Source organism: Anoplolepis gracilipes, chromosome 3, assembly GCF_047496725.1.
Source record: "Anoplolepis gracilipes chromosome 3, ASM4749672v1, whole genome shotgun sequence".
Classification (NCBI taxonomy): Eukaryota; Metazoa; Arthropoda; class Insecta; order Hymenoptera; family Formicidae; genus Anoplolepis; species Anoplolepis gracilipes.
The window spans coordinates 6,608,019-6,636,000 of NC_132972.1; the positions used below are offsets into that span (position 1 = coordinate 6,608,019).

At 31.2% G+C, this 27,982-nt stretch overlaps 2 protein-coding genes and 1 long non-coding RNA gene across 7 annotated transcripts in view; 2 read left to right on the forward strand and 1 right to left on the reverse strand.

Annotated features, from left to right (window-relative positions):
• The window catches only part of LOC140663978 (uncharacterized), a 47,845-nt gene extending 25,322 nt beyond the window's left edge, over positions 1-22,523 (reverse strand). The window contains exons 1-2 of one of the 2 annotated variants that reach the window (XR_012046367.1): positions 22,432-22,523; positions 6,069-6,147 (exon numbers count right to left, since the gene is read on the reverse strand). This is a non-coding gene — a long non-coding RNA (uncharacterized lncRNA). Of the gene's footprint in view, positions 1-6,068; positions 6,148-6,330; positions 6,585-22,431 lie in introns of those variants that run through there. The other variant, XR_012046366.1, reaches the window with a different exon arrangement.
• On the forward strand, positions 6,674-14,445 carry LOC140663670 (uncharacterized). Of its 2 annotated transcripts, none has more exons than XM_072888020.1 (4): positions 6,674-6,815; positions 7,543-7,645; positions 7,753-7,950; positions 8,082-14,445. In XM_072888020.1, exons 2-4 carry the CDS (start codon positions 7,550-7,552, stop codon positions 9,684-9,686), a joined length of 1,899 nt encoding a protein of 632 aa, XP_072744121.1. In that variant the 5' UTR covers positions 6,674-6,815; positions 7,543-7,549; the 3' UTR covers positions 9,687-14,445. The 2 variants fall into 2 exon arrangements, with proteins under 2 accessions (XP_072744121.1, XP_072744122.1); XM_072888021.1 differs by lacking the exon at positions 6,674-6,815 and adding an exon at positions 6,884-7,456.
• On the forward strand, positions 16,248-27,965 carry LOC140663977 (uncharacterized). 3 transcript variants are annotated; one of them, XM_072888608.1, is made up of 6 exons: positions 16,248-16,460; positions 24,698-25,022; positions 25,672-25,905; positions 26,876-27,111; positions 27,395-27,644; positions 27,752-27,963. In XM_072888608.1, the coding sequence occupies exons 1-5, from the start codon at positions 16,424-16,426 to the stop codon at positions 27,619-27,621; spliced, it is 1,059 nt and encodes a 352-aa protein (XP_072744709.1). In that variant the 5' UTR covers positions 16,248-16,423; the 3' UTR covers positions 27,622-27,644; positions 27,752-27,963. The 3 variants fall into 3 exon arrangements, with proteins under 3 accessions (XP_072744709.1, XP_072744708.1, XP_072744710.1); XM_072888607.1 differs by having other exon boundaries at positions 27,395-27,965; XM_072888609.1 differs by lacking the exon at positions 16,248-16,460 and adding an exon at positions 22,001-22,175 and having other exon boundaries at positions 27,395-27,964.
• Positions 27,966-27,982: the final 17 nt, after the last annotated feature.

A 27,982-nucleotide genomic window follows, 5' to 3' on the forward strand; every position in this document is an offset into this window, starting at 1 on the left:
ATTATGTTACGTACCATACGTATTGTCATAAATTTTTACATATCCAATTATTTAAATTTAATTAAAATTTACATGTATATTTTTGTAAAAATAAAAGCAAACAAATACTAAAGTATATATTTATTGGATTCTAAATGTGAAAGTTTATTATTACGTTAAGAATTAAATCTATCTTCCTCCAAAAAACAAAAAGTAAAAAAATTTTAAATATTATACATAATTAAAACGATAAACATATATTGAATAATTTCCGATAAAATTGTGATGTATTCCTAAGTAGAAAAATTCATTAATGATATCCCGTTTTACAGTAGTTTTTGGGAAAAATGATGCTCGTGAGACAAGTCATTTCGACTGAATTGACCTGACGCGTATCATAGGCCACGAGGATCATGAGAGGAGGACCGTTTGAGCCCCGGTGCGATGTGATCTTATTATACCGTTGAGCGATGATGACCGTGTTTAGGTGTTGGCTTGCCAGATTTAAGAATACACCTCGAGCCTGAACGATTATGGTAACGAGGCCTCTTTAGTCACGTTGACGTGCACCTTATTCACGAATAAGGCGTGCTATTCCGCGTGCATGCAGGGCGACCTATGTCGGTTCAACTCATTATTGAAACTTTGCGGTTGTAAGCCACGATAGCGAACTGATAGATGAAGAACTGTCAAAGAACGTTAGCGCGCGCGATAGGTAAAACGTTTGGCATTGATTTCTCATTGCTTTATTTCAAATTATTTAATATGTAATGTACTAAAATAAATTATATAATCTAATCCGAATTATTTATACGTATATAAATTGTGTATTATAACGCAATTTTATGTAAGAAACTAGCTATAAGTCTATTCTTTTACATTTATTTTTGCCTAACATTATTCATTTTTGTTAATAGTTTTTACGTATAATCACATATTTCTTACAAATCTTGAAGATAAACTTATCTCTCCCTTATATTTTAAATATGATATTTTTTATATCACATATTTAATATAATATAAACATTTTAATTCATTAATTCTAAATAATATATTACACAAGTAACGTAGCATTTAATAATAAAATCTAAAACATATAAATTTGTTTAAACTTTATATTTTAGAAATGTATACAATTTTGGAAGACATTCCAACAGTTGTTTAAACAATAATTATTTAATTCCGTTATAACATTACTAATATTTCTATCAATTTTTTTGTATCATCTCGATATTAAACTAAATGGTAAGAAATATTTTGATAGTAAAGAAGTATGCTATTTAAAAGAATTAATTTCCGTGCCAACGTATTTTATATGGCGAATTAATGACTTCATATTTATCGAAAGCTCGTTGGAATGTCACACATTACAGGCGTATTACAGTGATTCGCGAGATAACCATAACAGCTAGTTCCTAAAAGTGCAGGGTATATACTGAGGCTAAGAGAGCGTCGAACGCAAAATCATCTTTTAAACTGCCGATAATTTCTTACGTCGCGTTTGCCGTTTTTCTTTCCCGAGGTGGGGTAAGATACACAAGTGTATCGCGTGCGAAATTCATTGCGACGATAATCTCGTATCAAGCGAGCGCATCTCGATCTTTGATGCTTGTGGCCTGGCCATGTGATCGTTGAAATTTGCCAAGTCCTCCCCCCCCCCCCGATTTTATAATCGATACCCGCAAATCGGCGAATATCTTCCAGCAAAAATATCGTCCGCAATATTTTATTTCTCATACATAATCGTTAAAAGTAACCGTTTTATAAAATTATATTAATTTATTTTTACCACGGAAAGTCAATAAATAGTGGAAAGCATTGTAGATGACCAGATTTATAAATATTATTTCATTTGTACGAAGAGCTGCGTGACAAATAATTTATATGTTCCAGTTTAAGCTTTCTCATTTGTTGCAAAAACATCATGCAGATATTAAATCGCAAATTAACATTATTACGCGATGAGATTACATTTTATTTTCAAATGTAATTGCGGATAATTAAAATATAATAATCAGCTATTAATGGAAATAAAAACACTTTTCTTTTTATTTTTACATTTAGCTTCATATTATCATATATAACCGTCCGTTTTTGTTGATAATTCAGCATGTATTTAAAACGTCTTAAAAATTTCCGTAAATTAACTATAAAAGATTATTAATAATTCATTATTTTAGTTAATAAAATATTGCCTCCAATTCGGCCGAAGAATCCGTCATTAAAATTTTTAAGGCGCGAGGATGTCACGCGACACTCCATATAAACCTTACGTTTTCGTCATCAATAAAATCAAACTCTTCGTTTTTTTTTTTTTCTATATACAGACAAAAAGGGAGGGTTAACAACCTAGCGAGAACGAGGAGAACGAGCAGAGAACGGCGAAGAAAATAAGCAGACATCGAGGGAGGAAGATCGAGCAACAAGATCTCACGAGGTATCTCGATAAATCCCCTTCGCTGGACAAATAACGACAAGGCTCATTACTATAAACACGTCTCGCGCGCGGTCTCTGCGTGTGGCGCGTCGTGTTGCCGCACTCTCTCCACGGCCATTTATTTTTATATCCGCGATCCGCGCGTGTGTCTACCTTGTTCGTTATTATATTATCCGACGCGTCTCCGTCCGAATCGCGCACGTCGCGCGCTCGACATTTTTGCGTTCGGCCGGCCGGCGAGTATGAAAAAAAAAAAAAAAAAAATGCAACGAGAGCAACTTTTTGGGAGATTTCTTTTCGTTTGTCGCAAAAAAAATGTCGAAAGACATTTCGCATTCGTCAAAGAATTTCACGTATATAGGATTCGCTCCATTTTTTTCTGTTTGCGATTATGTCCTCGGCTAAATGCGAGAAATTTTTTACGCATAGTTGATTCTATACATATTATTATGGTTTTACATTCACCAAATTGCATTATATTATAATTGTAATTAAAGCTTAGCTACAAACAATATGATAAGTATACAATAATAATAACAACTCTTGTCATTTGTTTTTGCGAGAGTATTTGACACCTTTGTGATGATAATATTAAAAGCAATTATATTACGATTAATATAATATTTTTATAGTAAGTGAACATTTTTTTTCTACTAATATAATATACTGGTGAATAGAGAGAAAGAAAAAAAAATATATATAATTTTTAATACTGTGCATCTTATTATGCTTGAATAAAAAACGCGATATCATTATTCGACGTCATCGATATGTGCCATAAGTATATAGTATGAACTGAAACCTTTGGTACCACCGACATCGATACAATGTGTCTGCGGCCCAATCGATACATCAATTAATTTTCGAAAGGAGGCTGCTCTCGACTAATTTAAATAACCGGCCACGTGGGGCCGCCGACCGTGTAACAACGCACCTGGTGATTTCCACCTTTTCAAACCCACCGTTTTCATCTACTATTATTATTCATGTTACGTAACAAAATATGCAATAAAGTACAAATTCTGAATCTTTATATGTGTTACAAAATGTATGTATAAAAAAATATGTAATGGATTTCACATACATATATATTTGAATTTTTATGTATGTGTGTATGTGCGTGTATTGAATATATTATACAATAATAATATATATGTATATAATATTTTATATAGTTAGAAAGAGAGAGAGAGAGAGAGAGAGAAAAAGTATATTTTTTAAAATAAAATGTGTGTATAAATATAAATGTATTTCACAAAAATTAAATGTACATAAAAATTTCGTAAAATCTGTTAATATAAAAATATCAGATTAAATAAAAGATATAAAAATATCAATTTCACAATTTCCAAATGCATATATGTATGTGAAAAATTATTTTAATATTATTTTAATATTAATTACTTTAATAATTATTATAAAGATGCAAGTTTATATATAATTATGTATATGTATATATAATGTTTATGTATAGTTATGTTTGTATATAAGTTATGTATATATTATTATATTATGTATATGCCTATCAATTTCACACAGAAATATAGTTTTCATTTCTTTTGTATTTAAGATTATTTAATCAAACTTAAAACTGTAAAATCTTTTCCTAGATTTTCGTTCATGTTTTTTGACACAAAGTGCTTTACAACAACAACAAAAAAAGAGAATGTAAATGCAAGAAATAAAACAGATGTTCCACCTGCGCGACTTCGCGACACAATACGAAGCTGTTATCTCGGATCTGTATCCTCTTAGATATTAGTTACAGTGTTAGCACTTACTAAACAATTATTCTCGACTGTGTTATATGCGCATCCTCTTTTCACAGCGCCTTAATTCTTCCTTCGTGTTTTTCGCGCCCCGATAGTACGTGCCCCTCAGATGTGCGCGCGTAGAGAAAGTACCCGCTCGAACGAGAGGGTCCGAGCGTTTCATGTAATTTTCATCGAGTGGGTGGATACCCATTATTCCGCATTACAGGGTCCTTACGAGAGGTAAGATCGTGTCGGTCGTGCGGATCGAGCGGAACGATCGAGGCGCGCATTAACGATGCGAGAATTCGTGCGATTTTACGTACAAATTTGCGCGAGTCGCGACAATCAATAAAATATAAATTTTTGCCTCCGCAATAACTCTCCCTTCTCAATTCATCAACAAATTTTAACGTACAATAATCTATTTATAAATAATTGCATTTTCAAACGCATATACAAAAGAGTTTATTCAAGAAATAAGTGTAAAATTCTTTCTCTTTTGTAAAGTAAATTTTAAATAAAACTTTATATTCAAATACACTTGAATAATTAAAAATTTACTTTACAAACAAGAAGTTGTAAAACTTATTTCAAACTCTATAGATTGTGAAACCTTATTTTGTACGCGTTCTTAGTAAAACATTAATTTTAAATATTAATTTATTTTAAAGAGGGGCATTTTAAAATCGCGTTAAAAAAATAAAATCAATGTCAAGTTTAAATTGAGCGTCAGGTATTATATAGATTTATTTATCGCGATCGCGGAGAAAGAAAAAAAAATAAACTTGCGACGTTTACGGCGTGAATATTTTCTCGCGGGATAAGGATTTTAACGCCAATAATGCTATATCGCGCCGTTGTAACACCATCTTTTTATTTCTTAATATCGGATCATTAGCGGCGAGCATTAGCAGACGGGGTTTCCGAGAGAGCGAGTTAACGATAACAGATTGTACAACAGGGCGCGATGTTTGCGAGCATTATTGACGCCACTTGTACATCGTTACCGGTGTACGTGACGTATCGGCCGAGTATCAGAGAGGTCCGCACCATCCACCATATCATTATGACGCCTCGCAGGCAGAACTATCGATCCCGATCGATGATATTAATAGTCGCTAACTACAGTCCTCCGAGCCGCCCGTCCTTACAAGCTCTACAGCAAGTTTCAGTATAAGGCACTTCTTTCGACCGTCACACGAGCGTTTGTTTATTATTTTTTTTTTTTTTTACGCTATTCGGCCCGCTATTTTTTGTTGCGTCTGCCAAGGATAAATTTATACACGCGCACGAAATTGTTGATTGACGTAATATCTTGATTTCGCATTATTATATATATTTGTTATCGTTTGATAAACAATTATCGCATAGTTCTCGTAACGTGTCCGCAGTTTATTAAAGCCAGAATAAAATTGCACAATTGCGAATTTATAGAAATAGAGTCTTGATGTCGTAACATTCTTTCGACAAACTTTGAATAAGTTTTGAATTTTTATATTTAGCGAGCTCGAAATTTTCCTCCTATTTTCAATCTCAATTTTTTCACGTTTATAAATTATAAAGAAATTCGATAGATAAATTCAATATAGTTAATATATCTAATTTAATTTATATAGGAATTTAGCTCTTGATAATAAAAATGAACAGTTGGTAACTGAAAAATTTCAAAAAAGACTTTTTTTATATATAATTATACAGATTAAATAATTTTAAAAGAAGGTAATTCTTAAATTATGTATGTGTACGTGCTGTAAGTACTTAAATATCAAAGTAGATATATTAGATTGAGTTTGAAGTAGGAGAATATTTTGGATAGTTAGTATATATATATATATATATATATATATATATATATATATATATATATATATACATGTTATTATTTAAAAATTACTCACATTTGATGCAGTGCCGAATCGACGATCTTGATTAACTTTGATAGCCTCCAGTCTCTCGTCTTCGCATTTTCGCAAATACCTGCAATAAATTAGAATATGATTATCCTATAAATATTAGATTCTCTCAATTAATATCGCGTCTACTTAACACATTCAATGCTCCGTTCATTATTCTTTTTAACCGAAATCAAATATCAGTCTATATATTTGATTTGCGGAATTGCGCATCTTCGAGAAGGAGAAGCAAAAGGATAACAATTACCATATTTCTGGTCCATCGTGTGATCGATTACAGTCCGCCTCCGGAGGTAAACAACAACAATGACTTGGAATTAACAAAATTCGCGTGCTCAATTAATTAACCGCCGATCTTCGAAGGATCTTTTAACGACAATCCGAAGTTGCGCGCGACCAACTGATCCCGCCGAAATCGTAAAACCCGTAAAACCGCACGTTCTAGGGAATTTACGAGCTGATTCGGCATGAGAGGCTTCCGGTACGTGCCACTCGTGCCACCACGCCGGGCGCCATGTTGAAACATATGGTTCACGTCAGAGTCACGCAGAGGGCAGGCAGCGTCGATCCGCGTTGCGCGGACTGCGCATGATCCGCGCGCAAGCCTCCGGGAAGATAATAAACAAAAGGAACGATGGGGATCGTCTCCCATGAATCTGTCCGATAATAATGTGTCGCATCGGATTCGTGGTCGTTTGAACGTTTTTACTTTAACGAAAGACCACCACGGGGGTAAGTTTATTAGGGGAAAGGGAAAAAAAAGAAAAATCATATGGATTTTCGTCGCTCGAAAATCGCGATGCCGGGAGTTGGACGCCGACTGTTCGGCGAGACGCGAGTGTCGTCGAAATTTTGGGGTTATGTCGACGAGGCGCGCGTAGCCTTGGCCGTGTGCGAACGACCTCGATTGGTCGGAAACGCTCGCGAAATCGTTCTTCTCCCTTCGTATCGCGTTACATAATTGCTCGTCCGTTTGTTCGCGCGATACTTACGGCACCCCGGGATCCCGCGATCTGTCATAACGTGCTATTCCGACCGCTCGGTATTGCGCCATATTGATAGCAAAGTGTTTTTATAATTAAGAATTCGTGTTTTTCGAGTGTTTTGCAATATCGTCGGCGTGTCGCGCGGGCCACCAAGTAGGAATTTTTGAAAAAAACCAGAGTTTGACGATGAAAATTGTACACACGATATTTGCAACAAATTGTACTAATTCGGAAATAATTTCGAGATCTAATGGTTTCATCTGTAGATGCGTACGCGTCGAGGGGGATTAAATTACAGGCGTAAATTAGATCGTATTTGCATTCTGAAAAATAAGTCAATCGCTGCTCTTCTATTTGTCATAAATACTGCTGACCATAAAGATTTTTGTATGTAAAAGAAATGGCATTTTAATAGCACAGATAGAGTTGCTTGCACAGATCGAATTCTTATGGTCGAATTAATTAATTTTCAGCTACAAAATGACAGAGGGTGGTGTGCCCAGGATGAAGCGTAATGGTACGCGAATTTTTAAGAATCCTCCACAGCCGCATATGTGCATACAAGATTTTATACAGGTATTATGTCATTTTAATAACTGCACGATTGTAAGAATAAATTGTTTACATAACTTGCAGAAATTGATGGTATGAATGTTATATAAACGTCAGTCTTCTTGATTTAGGGCACTACTGCACCATGTTATATAAATGTACTGTCTTGGGATAAAATTGCGATGCCTTGCAAACCTTCACTGCCTGTGCCGCTCTATGGAGGTATGAGAGTGCCACCACCTCGTACAAAAACAGAAGCCATTGTATTTGCTGTAATGGCCAATCCAGAAGTTCTACGAATGAGTGGCAAGAATGCTCAGGATCCAGAGGTAAATATTGTTCTTTTATCTATAGAATTATTTATAGAAAAAATAAAATTTATAAAACTATTATTACAATTATGTTTTATTATTAATTTTTGAGTAATCCATTTAACATATATGTTATTATTTTCCAACAGAAGCGTATGAGCTTTATCGAGTTACTACTAGACTTTGTAGAAGCAATGAACGCAGGGGTTCTCTTCAGTCGTCATTATACAATTTTAAAAGATCGAGATATCACGGGCGAGCTGAAGGAAGTTTGGAACACTGTGTTAGCCATTCGTGACAGCGAGCAGCGTCAGCAGGAAACCTGGATCGACGCTCAACCTTCTGTATCGCAGTATCCTCAGTATCCGGAACAACAGCAGCAACAGCAAGAATACACACCACAACCGCCGCAGTATCACTCGAGCATCGCATATGGCCGGACTATTAGTAATGAAAATATGCACTATGACAATTACAGTCATCAATCTAAGAGCCCGATAATTCCCAACAACGAGCCAATTTACATATCTGCTCCTATTATGTCGCAACAGTATCACGGTAAAGTTCCTCAAGCACTCTCAATCGATTGTTACAATTACCGAGAACGCGGCAGAGAAGACCAAATCTTACAGAGCGGCAGAAAAGTGCAAAATATTATTACGGCGCAGCATCAGTTTCAACCTAGTCAAGCATGGCCGCAGTACGTGAATACTAAATATATGCATCCGAACTCGAATCTGCCATACGGACCGGCCGCAAATACTCCTCCGATGATTAATCCTTCGAGTCCCATCAAACCTTTTCAGCCATATCCTGCTTATCAGCAACAACAACAACAGCAACAGCCGCATATGGACGTTGATATTCGCAGGATGCTGCAGCAACCTCAAATGCACTTGAATACTGTACAACTGCAACACGAGTCGCCTGGATCGTTCAATGTACAAAATAATGCGCACAGAACGAATAGACCACACATGGGAGTAGTTCAGAAAAACAATGCTACTAAGAGGCAGAGTTCACCTATACACACTTGTACAAATTGCCAAACGAAGGAAGATCAATCCTTCACAAAGCCAAAAAGTCCTGTTAAACTTCTTCAAAGACAAACTTTGCAGGCACAAGAGCGGCAGGATATAACTAATCATACGGAAAACAATAAAGTTTCAGCAGAAGTAACAGAGGAACCGAAGACTGCTTTAGTGACAGATCTAAATGAGGATCTTAAAAAGGATGATGAAGGCGTGGTTGTGGACACATCGACGGAGAAAGAAGACATTGTTAATGCGTGTACCATTGATGATCCCCCGTGCGACGAAAAGAATTCTGTAAAAATAGATAAGCCTTCAGAAACGAAAGAAACAGAAGTGCCAGCAATGCAACAATCAACTCAGAAGAATTCTAACAAGTTTGCCAGAAACAATGCTCGAACGCGAAAAACGACAAAAAGTGACAAGCATAATTCTCCTGCATCGGAAAATCCGAAGCGCTCGCAGCCAACAATGAACAGAATTATCAAGAACGTGTTCAAGATTAATCCAAGTGGATCTGGCGAAGAGACGTTCAACAAGAGAAAAGTAAACGGCCAAACGAAGACGACTAATGGTAAAGCGTGCGAAAACGAGGAACAAGGACAGGGATATACAATATTAAAGAAGCAATTTCATAATAAGAAAGAAATAGTGAGCGAGATTGCTCAGATATCCATTCAAGACTGCAAAGACGCGACCGAGCTTGGTCCCGTGCTCTCGTGATAGCCTGGTCTATGACTAGTACATGCCGTCACGCGATCGAGAGCTTTGATGTAAATAGATAGAACATTATTCGATAGAGAGAAGCCACGAAAAAAACGAAAGATACTGGGAGGAAGAGAGGAGAGAGGAGGAGACACGCCTTTCGACGATCGAAACATTTACAAAAGAAACATTTCGAATCTTTCCATTACGGAATCTACGCGTCTTCCTTTAAGGAAACTTGATGGTTGAATATCATCGCGCAAATAGCTAACATTATGGACATCATAGTGTGTGTGTGTGTGTAATTCTATAGATGCAGCGAATCGTTATCACAGTGCCGTTGAATTTTTCGATAGTCGGTATCTGAAAACATTGTCATCTACAGAAGACACTTCGATAGTCGATATTTTAATTCTTGGCGATCCACAATTTTTCAAAAGTTGCACAACATATTTTGAGAAATTCTTTTATTATTAAAGAGTTTATAAAAGATTGGAGTAAACACAGAACTCGAAATAAACAAAATGGCAAAGTGGATCATTAAGAATTAATCAGCAGGCTGTGAGAACTGTTGCGAACATAACGTATATGATCGTACTAGAGTAACAGTACTAGAGTAAAATCATGTCTATTTATCAGCTATCGTCGACTATAGAAATGTCAAGAAAGCCATTTGTTTGGATATAATTTGAATTTTAATGTATAGTTTGATTAATCATTTTTTACAATGCCATATTTAAAAGATTATTTTCTTCTATTTTGTTTTTAGTAGCAATTCATCATATAATTTGATTATAATTTTCGTAATATCTCTGTAATTATTACTACAAAGATATTGCAGAGTTCTAAAGTGGCAAAAGACATTTGTTACAGTGGAGTTTATTAAATTTTTGTTTAATTGAATTAGCTAAAGAAATTCAGTTTTTTTTTTCTATTCTAGATTTTATAGAAAAATAAGTGTTGTCTCTTATATAAAGTGATGATACATAATTTGTTAAATGTTTAAGTTTTGATTTAAAACATATAATGTAGAGTGAATGAGTGAGTTAACGAGTGAGTAAATATGTATGTATGTGTGTGTATGTATATATAACAAAACTAAATGATTGATTTGGTATTATTACTGTATCCACTACGGCAACGAATGCGATTACTTGAGCTCACATTCGCTAATTGAAATCCGTCTATCTAATAATCAATCTGCTTTCAATATCTCGTGGCAAAAGGGAGTCGGATAAATAAAGAGAGTGATATTAAAATACTTTTAAGTGTACGAGATCTGGGACGTTGCCTAACATCGTCCTTACGCACGAAAACGAATTGAGATTCATTTTGGATTTGACTAAGCGCCAAAGCTGGGTAAAACAAGCGCGATAATCGAGTGAATGGATATATTTATGTGCTACTTAGAACAGCGATCTCCAAGTAGTGTGTAACGAGAAAATTTATTCGTCTCGATAAATAATACGTCGAGAATGATGCTTCAATGAAACATCCGACATAGTAACAGCTGTACGCGAAATCACTTCTATGATGTTGAGCATCTTCGCTATTACATGCTCTTAACAAATTATGTGATAATTTATCGAGTCGCTAATAGCTATTCAGAGATTCGTTCTGTGATTTAAATGTGTTTTACCCAGCTCCATTAAGTATACAGCGACATGGTCGACGGTCTATCATTAAGAAAAGATGATAGTTTAAGCCGGAGTACATGTAATTATAAAAAAAAAAAAAAAAAAAAACGAGTGTTGCCGTAGGTTAATAAGAAAAGAAGCATTTTATGATAGAATATGTAATCTGATCATCTCTCGTACTTATATTTCTACAAAGCAATTGGAGAAGTCATCTCTATTGAAATTCATATTACTTCTCTTTTAGGAACATACAGTCAGCTTCTTATTTATCACTATCAAGAGCTATATCAAATCTTTTAATAAGGATCTGTTATTTGTATATTACTTTATATTCATATATATTATGAGATTTAATTCGAACAATTGACATTTTAATATTATATTTTATCAAATCAATTTGAAAAGAATTGGACAGTGATTCGCTGACCACGTTCGTACAAAAAACTGATCCTATCTAAATTCTCAATTGCATTTCAGTTCGTTCAACATCATTCATCTTTAAATTATTGCCCTCTACGAGTCAAATACTCAAAGCCAATTACGCGATTTATAGAGGACGAAAAATCTGCTATCACAAACTCGCTGTATAATCTTATAGTTGAAAGAATGTACAGGGATATCGTAAAGTAACCGATCTGAGGAAATATGCTTCTCAGTTGGATATTCTGCCAGTTTTATCAGCCTAAGAAGAAAGATATGCGTCACATACGGTCTGATCGAGACTAATCGGTCAATTATTGCGCCTATAAACATAATCGCCCAATTAGCTCTCGATTAGTTACGATTGGGTCGCGCACATTATTTTCCTATTTAATGCGTTAAGCGACCACCACACATTAGCGACCTTGTCCTCGAAAGATGAACAAAAACTAAACAGTTTTAGCGGAACGTAATATTAAGTAGCCACTTAATGCTAACAGTCTTCTAAACATAAGCATATAATGTTTGGCCTCCATTGTAGACGATATACTGTCATATTCTAACAGTTTTCACACAATTGCTGCCACAATAAGAGTGGTGGATAAAGCTGCCATTTTTAAATTAAAATAGTTGGAAAGAGTCAATTTTTAATCGCACAAATAATGCTACGTACGAATCATGTGTAATAATTAATCTTAAATCTAATTATCAATGAAGTCGACTTTAGCCTTCTTCTTTTTCCTGAATTGTACAAGCTCAGAATGAGCCTTCTTTCATGATTCAGCTTCATTTTCGATAGTTTTGTGACAAGAACAAGAGATATTTAATATCTAAGAGACTTGTCAATCAATCGCTTTTATGTGTCACTCCGGAGTCGGCTTCATTAAAATATATTTTTATACTTCACAGTGCGAATTTTCTGCTGAGAATATAACTGTTTAGGAATTGTAAGATTATTCTCAGAATTATTATTTTTTTACGAACACAAAAGATTCTAACGTAAATATTTTCTTCTACAGTATAGCATTAAATTATTACTTATTGCTATTAATTATGCTGTAATTTTTTCACTTTATATTATTATAAATGTTATCTAATTTGTGAGTTTATTTTTCAATTTTATTCGCTTATCTTTAATTTCTAATATATTATAATTTGAATACAGACATTAAATGTGCGCGCAATATTTTGGTAACTTTTATTCTAAAGTCTAAAGGAAAGCGCAATTTTACTGTTTTCATTATTTAAAAAAACTATTTTAAAGACTACTTCTAATTATTAAAGAAAATTGTAAAAGTAATTATATTTTTAGAATAATATTTTGAATGTCATCTACGAATTAGCAAAGTAATGGCATTTTTGTAGGAGAAAGCCTCTCTTCGTAGCAATTTTACCGTTCTCGGAATATATATTTTAGATATATTACCAGCTAATAGTTTTAAGAGATCCGATTCGGACTACAGGGAGACTCTTTGCAACTATTTAAATTTGCGAACTGCACTTTTATCATGATCCTTGTGTCGCATGTTTCGATATTTTAAAATGTACTTGTCAACTGTTTGAACCAGAGAACCGCCTACTCTTGAATTTTATTTCCGAACATTAGTCATATTTGTTCAGTATATTTTCGAGGTGCTTCGTTAGTAACATTAAAGATCTCAGCTCGCGATTAGTTACTTGTTTATATACGGTAGTATGGAAAGGACCATGTAGAGAGACATGAAATTATAAAAACGAGGAAAGAAGAGAGAAACATGTCGCATAAAATGTGATGCGAAAATACCTCGATTACTGTGGAAAATTACGATTTTACAATCGGCTGAATTCTCCTAGAAACAGTGTGGGAATAAGGCTGTGTAATTATTATTGCGACCTGAGTCTCTTCTATACATGATATAAGTATTGTTTTATTTAATACACACTAAGCGTCTCATTCCCTTACAAGCAACGACTCTGAAAAGCTGTGGCAAGCGGGTCAATGACTTATATCCCGTATAATTTTTACATAATTGAATATAAAGTTCTACATGAAATCATATAAATTTCAGAGATGGAATGATGATATAGCCAACGAATTTATATATTATAATACGTGTGTATTTTTTTATTGTATCTCTCTTCCTCTCTCCAAGTATGTGAATGAGTTTCATTAAAATTCAAAACCTTCGCTATACTCTCACAAAAAAATAAAGTTAGTGAAAAGACAAATGTTCTAAACCAAAAATAAGATTTATTCTTATATGAAATTATTACAGTTGTAAGTGATTTACGACTATGTAGTTCTTATTTTGTTAATTATATTTATCAATGAAAATAAGCTAAATGTTACAGATTATTTTTCTTTTTGCAATTTTCTTTTTTATTCGAATACACGATGGCGCTTAGTGTGTTTAGGCGGACGTTTATTTATAAGTTTATTTAGATGAATTAAATTTGCGTATCTCTTGCAAAAATGCAGATCTTTAATAACGAAACTGAAACAGCGTGATTTTAAGTACTTCTTTTAAGTCTTCAGAGAGCAAAAGCAGCGCATTCAAATGCCGATAGGAATTTTGTCAGTTTTATGACTTTATCACGGCATTTCTCTTTTAATTAATTACCATTCTAGCGGCTTGGCCTGTTTCTCTGCCAAAACTTTCTCGACGCCGCCTTTCATCTGATTTATCTATTGTTAATAATAATTCAGTATTCGTGTTATTTTAGATTCTTATTATATTATTGTCAGGTATATATAAAATATATTACGGTTTATTATATTATTATTGCCACGAAACATTGTACTCGATTATTATTCTATAATATATGGTTTTTCCAAAGCCTACTTGGAGAATATCATTACCCGATTTATTTTAATCCGCTTAATTTTATAGTTTAACTAAACCAATTTTTTTCATAATAGTCATTTTGTAATCTATTTTCTTATTTTTCACTCTAAAATACATCTAGAAGCGATTTTTTTTTACCAAAAATGTCGATCACGAGAAAGAAAATTATATCCGCTAAAATTAGTACTTATAAATATTATTCAATATTACATTATATCAATTAGAAGTTCATATATATTTTTAAAACGAAATAAATTTAACTAATTTGTCAAGCAATGATACATATCGTTATTATACATTATTAATTTTTTGCAAATTTACTGGCAATATTTTTATAATATATATATTTGTTTACTTTATTAAGTAAATAACATATTAAATAATGAAATAAGATTTTTAAATCATGAGTACATATGTATATATATTTACATGTCTCTAAATATACAAAATTTATGTATGGCCTGGCTCATTAATATTCGATATTATGTAATATTATAAATTTTACTCAATGAAAGTAGTATTTTATAAAGATAATTCATTCATATTTATAATTTCAGTTTATGCTTCGTAGTCTTATATCTTCTCTTCTTCTTAAGAATATTAAAATAAATAGCTTATAGAAACAGACAGCAGTAAAAATACTGCTCGACTTGTTATAAGATCAACTACGCTTTCACTATCACGAGGTGGGACTATTTCGATAAATGATTTCGTGTAGAAAGGCCTCGGGCAGGAAGAACGAAAGTGGGAGGACTTTCCTCTTCCATTTGTGCTAAACGAGCGGCAACTCTCACTCGTCTATTTCCACAAAATGAAGACTGTTTCCGTCGAGCACCTGTCGACGTTGACCAATTTGCGACAGTGACGCGGGCTTTTCCGGTGTGAAACAGCAATTTGCCAGTGTAATCATAATTTAGTGGGCAGTAAAGTGCAAAGATTCAGTCAACATTTCCTTTTCAATGAGATTGAAAGTGACGAAATTTTAGCGCGCGACACACAATACAATTTGCAAGTGCATTCGCGCGACGCTTTTACATCCGATTAGAATCGATGATTAGGAACATCTTTCTTCCGTGTTTTCTTGATGTGAAAGCGACGTGATATCACGTGCGACTCTTATCCCGTGCATTCGAAAATAGATTTGGACATGTATTATGTAACGTAAAATAAATAAGGTTTCATTTGCAAACTGCGTGTTGCAGCGATTGTGCTAAGTAATTCGAAAGACTGTGCTAAATGCCCTAGTGCTAAATGATTAATTTTTTCATACTTATAAATAAAATATTTTGTAGATCAAAAATCGAATTTTTAATTTTTGCTCGAACAATTGAACTATTATAATTCATAAAACATAAATTATAGATTTTAAAAAGAGAAATGTAGTTTTTTTTTTTTTTTTTTTTTTTTTTTTTTTTTTTTTTTTTTGAGATCAGACACATCAGTAGATTGTTTAGAAAATACAAAAAGAAGGAAAAAGAAAAAAAGTTCAATGTATCTATCTCTTTTCGGAATCATGCAAAACATATTTCGTCTTTGCAAAAAAATACGCTGTTCTTCACAGTGGAACAGCATCCATTACGAATTGTATGTGGAAGGGAAAGAGAAAGTGGAAGGGGTTCCTTTCTCCAGGAGACGAATGGAAACCGGCTTCTTTAAGAGAACTCCTCTATGTAACAAGGACTGCAAATGTAGTTAGTACAATATTGGAACTTGTAGAGAATACATCTCGTGATAATCTCTGACTGCAAGATCTTATTCTAAGGTTATCATTTTACTTGTTAACATATCAATTAAAGTCAATGCTGCACTTTTAAGTAAACTATTTTATCTAGTCTTACCGTAGTGCTTTAATGTCAAGATATAAACAAACAAGATGACTGGAAATTTGCCGAATAACGTCTCTATGGAAGGTCAGTTATTTTGCATTAGAGTGGGTTTTTATTGAACTGTGATAGAAAAAAATTTATCAATCAGATTTCATTAAAAATTATTTGATTTTATATGAAATAATGTGAATAAATTTCAATTACATTTGCTTCTTTTCTCATTACACGTTTTAAAATTATCAACATTAATTTGAATGATTCAGTTTTCTTTGGCTAATTCTATTTTTCTTCAACTAAAGTAAAATTTATTTATCGAATTTTTAATTTGAGATTTTATTATATTTACTTAATAAAGTAAAAATATATTATAAAAATTTTAATTGTGTATTCATAAATATATTTACAAACATATGTACGTAATATCATGAAAATTATTAATATAAACAATAAGCAACTATCAACCTGGCGAATAAGAGCCATACGCAGATGTTAAGGGGATCCAAAATTATCGACAGAACATGAATTACAGATTCTGAAAATCTTTTTTTTGGCTACAAGGATTGATAAATCCTTCTTCACAAGTTATAAATAACACGCGGTGGCATATAAAAGTTATAAAAAATTAAAAGATGACAGTTATGTCGTAACAATATTTATTTAATATAAAAAGTTCTACAGTATGTTTGAGCAAGAGATAGCGTCCGCGTTTAGAATAACATAACAGAATATTTTTGGAAATGACTTTAGAAGCCTAGTAAAAAAGATTGTCAAAATTTGTCAAAAATTACTCTCGTGCATCTGTGAGTGTGCGAGATTGAAACACAAACTCACGTCAGACGTCATTTCTAATAGTTCACAAATATTCCTTCATACAATTTCTAGCAGAAACCTATCTTATTTTGTATATATAAATTGCAAAACTTTTATATTAAGCAAATATATTGTCATGTTAAATTAAATAGAAGGCACATATTTTACTCGGTATATTTATTAAGAAATAGGTTCTCATTTTTGAGAATTCTGTACCTCCTTTACTCTCGTAAAGAGACATAGGCGAGAAAAATAACAGGGCAAAGTCGCTGTGAAATTATTAATATAAGAAATACAAAATATACACAATTTAATATAAATTGAAAGATTAGGCATTGACTTTGCGAAACATGTAAATATTATACTACCAAGAATCAATAAAATTATTCTGTTTCAAGGTTTTATATATAGACCATGCAAATTTAAGTTAGAAAAACACACACTACTTCTTCTCTCTTTTATATATTCAAGATGATTATATAAAACTTTCAAATCGTGTGCTAAATTGTATGAATTAAATATGAATATCGAAACTACGTATTATATAACAAAATTTTTTTTCTTTTCAAGAATAGAAATTGTTAAAAAATAACAAGTTTTCAAAATATAGCAATTAATGTAGCAATAATAACGTCACAGACAAAGATAATAAGAACCAGTTGTAAGACGCAAATAAAAACAAGTTTTTAAAACAAAAAAACGCATTTATTTGAATGTTTCGATCTATCTTTGGATTATTTTTAACGATACAGCGCTAGCCTGTGACTCTGCGCTAGCTCCTGTTGCCTTCCTCTGTGACATTATTAGCTTTATAAATTATTATAATACTTATTAATACTAAATATTTATAAACAGTGTACCATTACTAATTCGCCTTTCTAATTGCAAAAGTAATAAAAATTATTACATTATTTTTTATTTAATTACATTTTTTTATTTAGAGAAAACATATCGATATTAAAAAATTGATAAAAAAATATATACGAATTAATATGGAGTCACTTATTTGCTGTTAGATATATGTTTGACAACGAAAGCAAAACAATAAGTATTATTGTTTGTTATGTAAAAAAGATTATTTATTATTTATTATAATTTATGTAAAAAAGATTTTCCTTTCATTTTCATTTTGCATTAATGAAAAAAACCACAACTTATCTAATGAAAGCATGAATAGAATGCCATGACCTCAACTTACATTCTCTGGTATTTGTTGCTGCAATACTTGCTGCATTAAAATTACGGAATGCTAAAAGAAATCGCATGCTTGTACTATAGGATGAATATCGAAAATGATTGAGCCAACAATTTTGTATCCTTTTAACAGTTTGCATATTAAACAATTTTAATTCTTCTAATTAAAACCGTAAAAATCTTTTAATTAAGATTAATCATTTTGAATTCAGAGTTAAAAGATATTAAATGTAAATTTTATTATATACCCAAATAATGAAATGCAAACAGTATGCTAACAAATTCAATCGTCTTTGTAGATGTCCTTATCCAATTAATTTCTGGTAGCACAGCTTGACAATATATGTATAATATGACAGTGAAAATGCAGCAAAAATCAAGTATTGCTTGTTATTGTATCGTGACAGCAGGCAGATATTAAGTAAAGTCTATCAAGTATTGATGGTAAATATATAATAGAAATTGAGCACAGTTCTGTTGTCACGAAAATTGTTTTAAGTAATATTTGATAATGTTATACGGCCATTGAACTGAATAAAATTTTAAGATGACCTAAAACTATATTTATAATCTTAGATATATAAGAACGGACTATGAATATCAGTGATAGAAATTTTTTGGTAAAAAATATGCATAAGTACTACTCCAAAGAAAACTCAAATTTTTGTTATTGTAATCAACAAAACTAGTGATAATATGTACAAATGTTTTTACGAAGGCACAAGCCTTTTTATAAGTTTTAAATGAAAAAGTTACATAAATAAATTTATTCATCATTATTCAAAATCTTCAAAAAAAGTTGACAGAAAGGAAAAAAAACATGAATGTGATTGCAATGATCTAGAAAAGCGAAGTTCTCCACATGGGTTTGCAACTTTCCACGCGAAGCGAGGTGGACGGGGGGGCCAAAGACCCCCCTTGCACCTCCCATGTGTGTGTGTGTGTGTGTGTGTGACTGTGTGTGTATGTAAGGTTACAACGGAATTTTTCTTTGGAGTATTTATATATATTTACTTATATATATTTACCATTTATTTATGTAACTTTTTTATTTAAAACTTACAAAAAGGCTTGCGTCTTTGTAAAAATACTTGTACATATTATCTTTCCACTAGTTTTGTTGATTACAATAAAAAAAATTGAGTTTTCTTTAGAGTAGTACTTATGCATGTTTACCAATTTTTTAACTATACAGAAGTAATACATTAGTTTTATCTTCATTTGTTGTACAATATATTTTGAATCGAATATTTTAAAATAAAGAGACACATATCTTTATCTTTATATTCTTATTTCAAGATAATATTCGATTCTGTTGGATATAATAGAACGTGCGAAAAGCAAAACGTTTAGAAAGTTTCCAGTTTAAAAAAATGAAAGTTTAAATATATCGGAGAAAACTCTTCATGTCAATATAATATATAACTATAATATATAAATATAATATTTTACATAAATATATTCTGACTGATATCAATTTTTAGATAATTTTTACCAATAACAATTTTCTCCATTTTAATGTTTTTTTCAAGATTGTAATCGAGATATATATTAGGTGTACAAATTAATTCTCGGCCTTCTTTCAATTAATTTATTGTTTATTTATAAAAATTAAGTTACATTTTAATAAATGGAGAAAGCAAAGTCGTAGAAAGTTAGGCCAGTTACAAAAAATTAATTAAATATTTTAATTTAAACCATAATAACTCTTTACAACAAATGTGTAGGCATTACTTTTAAAATTACAGAGATAAAGTGCAAATATTGAAATTTTTGTAGCAATTAGTAATGACAATTCATATCGAACGTTTCGGCTCAATTTTTTCCAACTTCAGCGCAAGTAATGTAGATAGAGCAATAACGGAGTAAAGAACGCAATATTATCATAAAAATTATATACTGATTGAAAATAATTGTCAAGTATTAAATACTTCTTATAGATCCGTCACAATAATAGGTTCTTATTGGTCTTGTTCTCTCGAATATTCTCTTGTAGATGATTGCTTAAAGCAAATGTTAACGCATAATAATCTATCCATTATCATATAACAGTCTGAAATTGTACGTTTATATAAAATATGTGTATGTTTATTATAAATTCTTATGTAATAGTTATATATTAAGTTGAAGGTATCAGTAGACTTAAAGTGTAAAAATATATAGTTGTTCAAAATATAAAGTATGTAAAAAATAAAGATTTGTCTATATGATAAAAACACTCAAAAAAATATTTTGCTAATGTAGATAAATTTCTAGATGTCTTAATGAAAATTTATCGCTACTTTTTGTATCTGTTAGAATATTGTTTATCACTTATAGAATTTATAGCAGCAATATTCTAGCAATATCTCTAGAAAATTTAGATCCCATTGCCAAATATTAATCATAAATATAATTGTCCTTGACAATAGGCCTTAAATATAGGCATCGCAAAAAATTTTATTATTAATAGTATACTATTTATATCTGTATATAGATATAAATTCTGTCTCTGTCATTTAAATTGATTAAGTGCAAAATATATGCAGTATATGCTAACAATTTATCTGTTTCAGTTAATTTTTTACACCTAAAAAATGTTTGTTGAAGTTGCAAGGTCATTTTTTTGAGTGAAGTGTAAAAAAAAACAATTTGTAAACAACGGGTTAATTAAAATGACCTGACTAGCCAAAATCATTCAATTTATTTACACGACGTTTCGACCATATGGTTGTGGTCCTTTTCAAGTGTAACTATAAAGAAAATATATAACGGATCAGATTTACGTTTGAGATTGAACAAAATAAGTCCATTAGCTTTTTAAATACTACTGTTTTACGCGTGGACAATAGACTCATAACTAATTGGTACAGAAAACCCACTTGGTCGGGAAGATATATCAACTTTTACTCGAATCACCCCATGAAATATAAAATTAATACTATTTATAGTCTTGTTGATCATGCTTTACTGCTCTCTGATACTAGATTCCACAATGAGAATTTAAGTACCGTTTATGAAACGCTGCGTAATAATTGTTTCCCTGACAAACTTATTGGACGACACATCAAAAAGAGGATTAATTTTTTAAAAAAGCGCGACAATTTAGATTTTGACCCCCGGGGGAAAGAATTACAACAAAACAGCCTTTTTATTTCAATTCCTTATGTCAATGAATTCAGCTTTTGTTCGCGTCGTATTGTGTGTGACGCTGGTTTGAACGTCGTTATGACTATAACTAATAAACTTAATACATTGATTAAGCGTGATAAAGACAGATTACATACTGACAATAGAACCGATGTTGTTTATAAATTACAGTGTAAGGATTGCGATGCGCTCTACATAGGCCAAACAAAACGACATGTACGCACACGTATTAAAGAACATCTTAACAATATAAAATTACATCCTACCAATCAATCAGTCGTTAGCAAGCACAGAGTTGAATTTGGACATGATTTTGAGTGGGACAAGCTGGTTATTTTACATGATGAAAAATTTATTAAGAAAAGAGAAATAGCTGAAATGTTTTTCATCAAGAAATTTAACTCCACGATTAACCTACAAAGAGATACCGAAAATTTAAATAATATTTATGACAAAATTATAAAAGTCGTTTAAACTGTTTTTCTTTCTAAACATTGACAGTTTCGTTTAAAAACTCATGCTGACATGACGTGTCTCGTTGTTTGTGTTTATCTCAAATTTAATAATCATTGATTTTAACTAAGTGACATATTTAATTGTTCCATAATTAAGTTCTACTTTTAAACATGTCCCCTTGGATTCTTTCTTCTCTTTCTTAATTTACGTGTGAGTAGACTAGTTTTTTAACGACATTATATTGTATTGTTTGCGTTTAATTCGGTATAAATTGTATCCATATAATTTTTGATCCGTTATATATTTTCTTTATAGTTACACTTGAAAAGGACCACAACCATATGGTCGAAACGTCGTGTAAATAAATTGAATGATTTTGGCTAGTCAGGTCGTTTTAATTAACCCGTTGTTTACAATTAAATACTAGCGACTTTAATCTCTAACTTATAAAAACAATTTGTCTTACATAATGATAAGATGCAAACAATTTTTTCCCCTCAGTCAGTACAACAAAAAAATAATGTAGATGAGTACATCTTGGCCGTATGACAGTTAGGACACAAGTATCATGTATGTGACTTTCAAAGTCTGGGAAGTTTATTTATTAGTTATTGTAAATATCTGGTAAACATTCGGGCATCAGTCTGTAGATTGCGATTGTTGTATTTCTTTCGATGTATTATTATAATGACATTCTTTATCAAAGATCTTAACATTATCCCATTTAAATTCATGATTGTAAACGCGTTATGGTCAGATATAACTGATAGTACGTTTCTGTTGATACGTTTCCAGTGTTCTCTTATTCTAGTATACCTAGTTTCCTACCTGTCTGACCAACATGTAATGCGTTACATTCATTACAATTAATTGTATATACAACGTTAGTATTTGATGGTATCGGGATGGTGTCTCGATTACATTTTAATATACAAAGTAATCTCCATCAGAATCTATACACTTTTATCAACATCTTTGAACGTTTTGAAATGCGAATCAACCAAGTGGTGTTGTAGGGACCGGAACAAATGATAATATAAAGGGGCTAAGTCTGAAGAATAAGCCGCGTGAGGCAGAGCTTCCCAACCCAAAAATAATGTAATAAGAATACATGGTAATTCATATGAATATATTGATGATTTTCGTCATAAGTGGCCTTGTGTTGTCATGCATCAGTATCACTTGCCTAGTCTCACTGCCGTCGACTAAACGGTCATTTTTCCTCAATTGCGTCACTCAAACAATTAAGTTGTTGCTGATAACGCTTAGCAATGTCTCACTTGGTTTAAGCAACTCTTAATACAATATACCCTTCATGTCCCATCAAATGCACATGCGTCATCCGCGGGATTAAAATTTCCTTCTCGGAATCTTTGAAACCACTTTTTACACATGCTGTAAGATACAGTATTTTTTTTAAGACTGAACACATCATTTATTTAGCCTCATTAGCATTTTTGCTAGTTTGTAGTATAATTATACGTGTATAGTAGAATTGGAACGCAAAAAGCATGCAATGCCTGACATGCTGTTTCTCGGTTGTAATTATGCTTATTCCACTTATCCACTGCTTCTTAAGGTTGTGTCAGAGTCGAGTATTAGAGTTTTTTAAGTGAGTATTTCAAAATCCTAACATGGCGACAATAAATGTTTAGTTTAAAAAGAAAGTAACACATGTATTATTTTATAAAAATTTAAAAACTTACTATACATTTTATTACTATTAAATAAGTGATATACAATTAATATTTAAATAAGTGACACAATTTATTAAATTTAGGGGCCGAGAATTAATTTGTACACCTAATAGTAATAATATATATGTGTTACTTTCTTTTCAACACGTTTGTCAAAAATTTATATTTTTATGCAAATATTTGTGATAAAAAAATTCATAATAAAAAAAATAATATACATATATATAATATTATACATATATTGAATATTTTTATCGTCTTAATATAACAGATATAGTTATATGTAAGCTTACAATTTTTGCACGGTAATTATGCTTGTTATTATTAATTATAATTGTGCTTGTTATTTTTAATTGTTGTCCGAGAAGTAATCGTATCTTATCACACATAATTGCATAGGACGTGCATTATATCAGATTGTTAAAATTCTGAGTTTCTTTGATTCTGTTCACGTACACATGCACATATGTCAACGTTGATTTTGGCATTTTTACATGCGGAACATGTTCAATCGACTTGTGCGATCGCGATCGTACAACATCGTTATACACATCCTCTTGTTCCGCCGAGCGTGGCTTTGGAAATACCCCATTATGTTATTCATACAATGGGTGATTTGAGTAGAAATTCTTTTTAGGACATCACCTTAGTTAAATATATATTTATATTTAATAATTATATTTAATTATTTTCTTATATTATATTATAATTAATATATTTAACTACATATTTAATTAATATAATTATATCTAACATATATTTATATTTAATTTAATTTTTTACTTAAATGTATTGACAAAATCTACAAGATGAATTAGGAACAAATAGCACATATTGCTATGTTCTAATATAATGTGCTAGAACGATAAAACAAAAGAAAATACATATTATTTAAATTAAAAAAATATAGATATAAAAAGATAATACACAACGCGTGAATTAAAATTTATAAAAATATTTGGAAATATGATAATTTTTTGTTAAATTGTTTTTAACATTTTAGAAAGCATAATTTTTTTTTTGGTAAATTTTTAGATGTGGTGGAGAAACGAATGCAAATCATTCTTAAGGAAGGTGCTGAGACTCTTATGGATTATGAATCTCTAACGCCAGAATTACCTCCGTTTTACGATGAAAAGAAATTCCTACTTGGTCAACAAGCCTTCTATAATAATATCTTCTCGATGTTGATCGCGAAACTTTGTGGCCTGATATCTCTCCTGACAATTTCTACCGTACTTAACGTAGTTATGTTCACCAAAAAAAGCGGTACTCCTTGTTTGGCGTATCGTAGATATGCGTTGACAATTCTTCACACCCTTATATGGCACGAAAAGGATCCTCACGGCAAGCCCAACGAGTACGTAAAATTCGACATAAACTTGAGGATGTTATAATTTAAGAAAAATAATAGAGAGAGTACATTAGAAATAAAAGTAATAGTAAACACAAATTATTTAATTCAAATGTAAGACATATGCATGACATATTACGAAGTTATAGATTTATAAAATTGTTAGAAATAAAAACTAATACGATAAATTTGTATAAACATAAAAATATACTTTATTTATTTTTATATAATTTTTGTAAGATTATTTTTATAATTAATTTTGTATAAAATAAGCAGAATTAAAATAATGGATAATAAGTAATTAAACTTTTTAAAAAAGAGAACTGTACATCTATTTTGACAAATTCAGAATTATAAAAGTATAAATAATGTGAGATTTTCAATCTATATAACAAATTATCTATATATTTAAATAATCAAGTTTAAATTGAACTTTGGATGTTTGGTATTGAGTTTCTTTGAATATATCTCAAATAATGTAAATAATACTGATAATAAAACTGATTTTTTGAATATATCTGAAATAATGTAAATAATAATATGAACAATAATATTTATTTTCTCGAACATTTTTCTACCATAATATAATGTATAAATTTATTTTTACCCATTTTATGACTTGTATGTGTTACGTAATATCATGAACTTATTGTAGATTCTTGGAGTCCTTGAAAATCGTGAGGAGAAAGCATTGTGTTGCATTCAGACGAAGCACTGAAGCAGGCATTCATAAACCAACACAATTGGATATGGCACTCGCCCAGTTTGGATTCATCGGATATAGTATAGTAAGCGGGGAATATCTAGGAATTAAAATTACTCCCGAAGAACTGGAAGGTGTAGTGCATCTCTGGAGAGTCATCGGGAGCATGCTCGGAATGGACGACAAGTTGGTATCCTTATTTATATTTTTTATTGTGTAAGATAATGAAAATGTAAGGAGAGGCAAATAATTCTAAAAGATTTCTCTTTTTTTAACATTTCACAAAATATTACGAATAATAATAATATTTATAAACTATACATATACACAGGATGTCTATCCATAAATGCCAGAGTAAATATCTCGCAACTGATTGAAGTTACAAAAAAGTTTAATAAGACAAATTGCACGGTTTTGAGTTTCGAATAACTTATGTAATAATAAATATTTCATAAAAAACATTGTGTACTTTTTTGGGCTATAAATATATAAAAGAAAATATGGGTATTGGTTTAAAAAAATGATAGTGGTTTATAATTCGAAAAAGTCACAAGTAAAAAAATAATTTTACATGCACTTTGTAGCAGACTCAAAACCGTGCAATTTGTCTTATTAAACTTTTTTGTAACTTCAACCAGTTGCGAGATATTTACTCCGACATCTATAGACAGACACCCGGTATATATATATATATATATATATATATATATATATGTGTGTGTGTGTGTGTGTGTGTGTGTGTGTGTGTGTGTGTGTGTGTGTGTGTGTGTGTGTGTGTGTGTGTGTGTGTGTGTGTGTGTGTGTGTGTGTGTGTGTGTGTGTGTGTGTGTGTGTGTGTGTGTGTGTGTGTGTGTGTGTGTGTGTGTGTGTGTGTGTGTGTGTGTGTGTGTGTGTGTGTGTGTGTGTGTGTGTGTGTGTGTGTGTGTGTGTGTGTGTGTGTGTGTGTGTGTATTTATATATTTCTTATATATGTATATACATATATAAAGAAAATTATAAGAGAGATATAACACAAATAAAAATATTTATAAATATATAATAGAAATATAAATATATATTTTAATATTTTTCGCAATTTTTTATCTTTGTCTATTTAAGTAAGATATCTATCATATATATTTATGTGTATTTATTCACAAAATCTTTATTCTTCTAGATTCAACCTGTGCACGGGTACAGTTGAAGAAACTCGCGCTCTTTGCCAAAAAATGTTAGAAGATGTGTTTGTGCCCTCTCTGGCAAAAAAGAATGAGTATTTTGATGACATGGGCAACGCGATGCTGCAGGGTCTCTGGCCCATCAACTTTAGTATTGAACCACTAGCATTCATGACGTTCACACTTTACTTGGCCTCCACGAGTGCGCGTAACAATAATCATTCTATCAAAATAGGTAACTTTTTATATTCTGAAATAAATGTTATACTCTCAATAAATATAATTTTTTAAGTTCTGGGAAAGCATGTGACAAAATTTTAATAAATGAAAAAAGTATATAACATAAAAACCCATTAAAGTATATAACAAACTCTTTACTCCCTCTTCAGAAAGGAATTTTTGCAATTGAAAAGTAAACAATATTAATTCTGAATGTTAGAAACGATAAATTTAATATGGTATATAATGAATACAATGTATCGTTTAGATAATAAAAATAACATTAAATATATTTTCAGATACTTCGACGATGCCGTTTTATAGCTGGTACTTGTTCAATCTGCAACACTTTGTCTTAAAATACTTAATGCGACCCAGTGCATGGTGGTCTTCATTTTTCCGCGCAATTTTTAATGCTTTAATGCGTTTATCGCTTTTCCTTATGGAAAAAAATCCTTTCCTTGCTTCCTGGATGTTCGGAAAGGAGTATAGCGATGTCAAAATTTTTCATTATCACCTCGATTAAATGTTTAATTGAAATAACAAGAGGTATTATAAAATTATATTAGTTTTATAAAATTACATCAAATGAAACTCTATGTAAAAAAAATCATAATATGACATGTATATAATTAATTAATTTATTACGTATACAGGGTAAAAATTATTCACTGAGAAAAACAACATTTTCTATACAAAAAGACAAAAAAATGAAAGAATACGTACGTCAAGCACATTATTAGAAAAAAAAATTAATAATTATCGCGTCTTTTAAAAGCTGATATAAAAATTAAGTAACAAAATATGTATATAAGAAGAAACTAGTTAATAATTATAATTATAATAACAATATAATTATAATAATTATAGTTAAAATAAACTGGGAT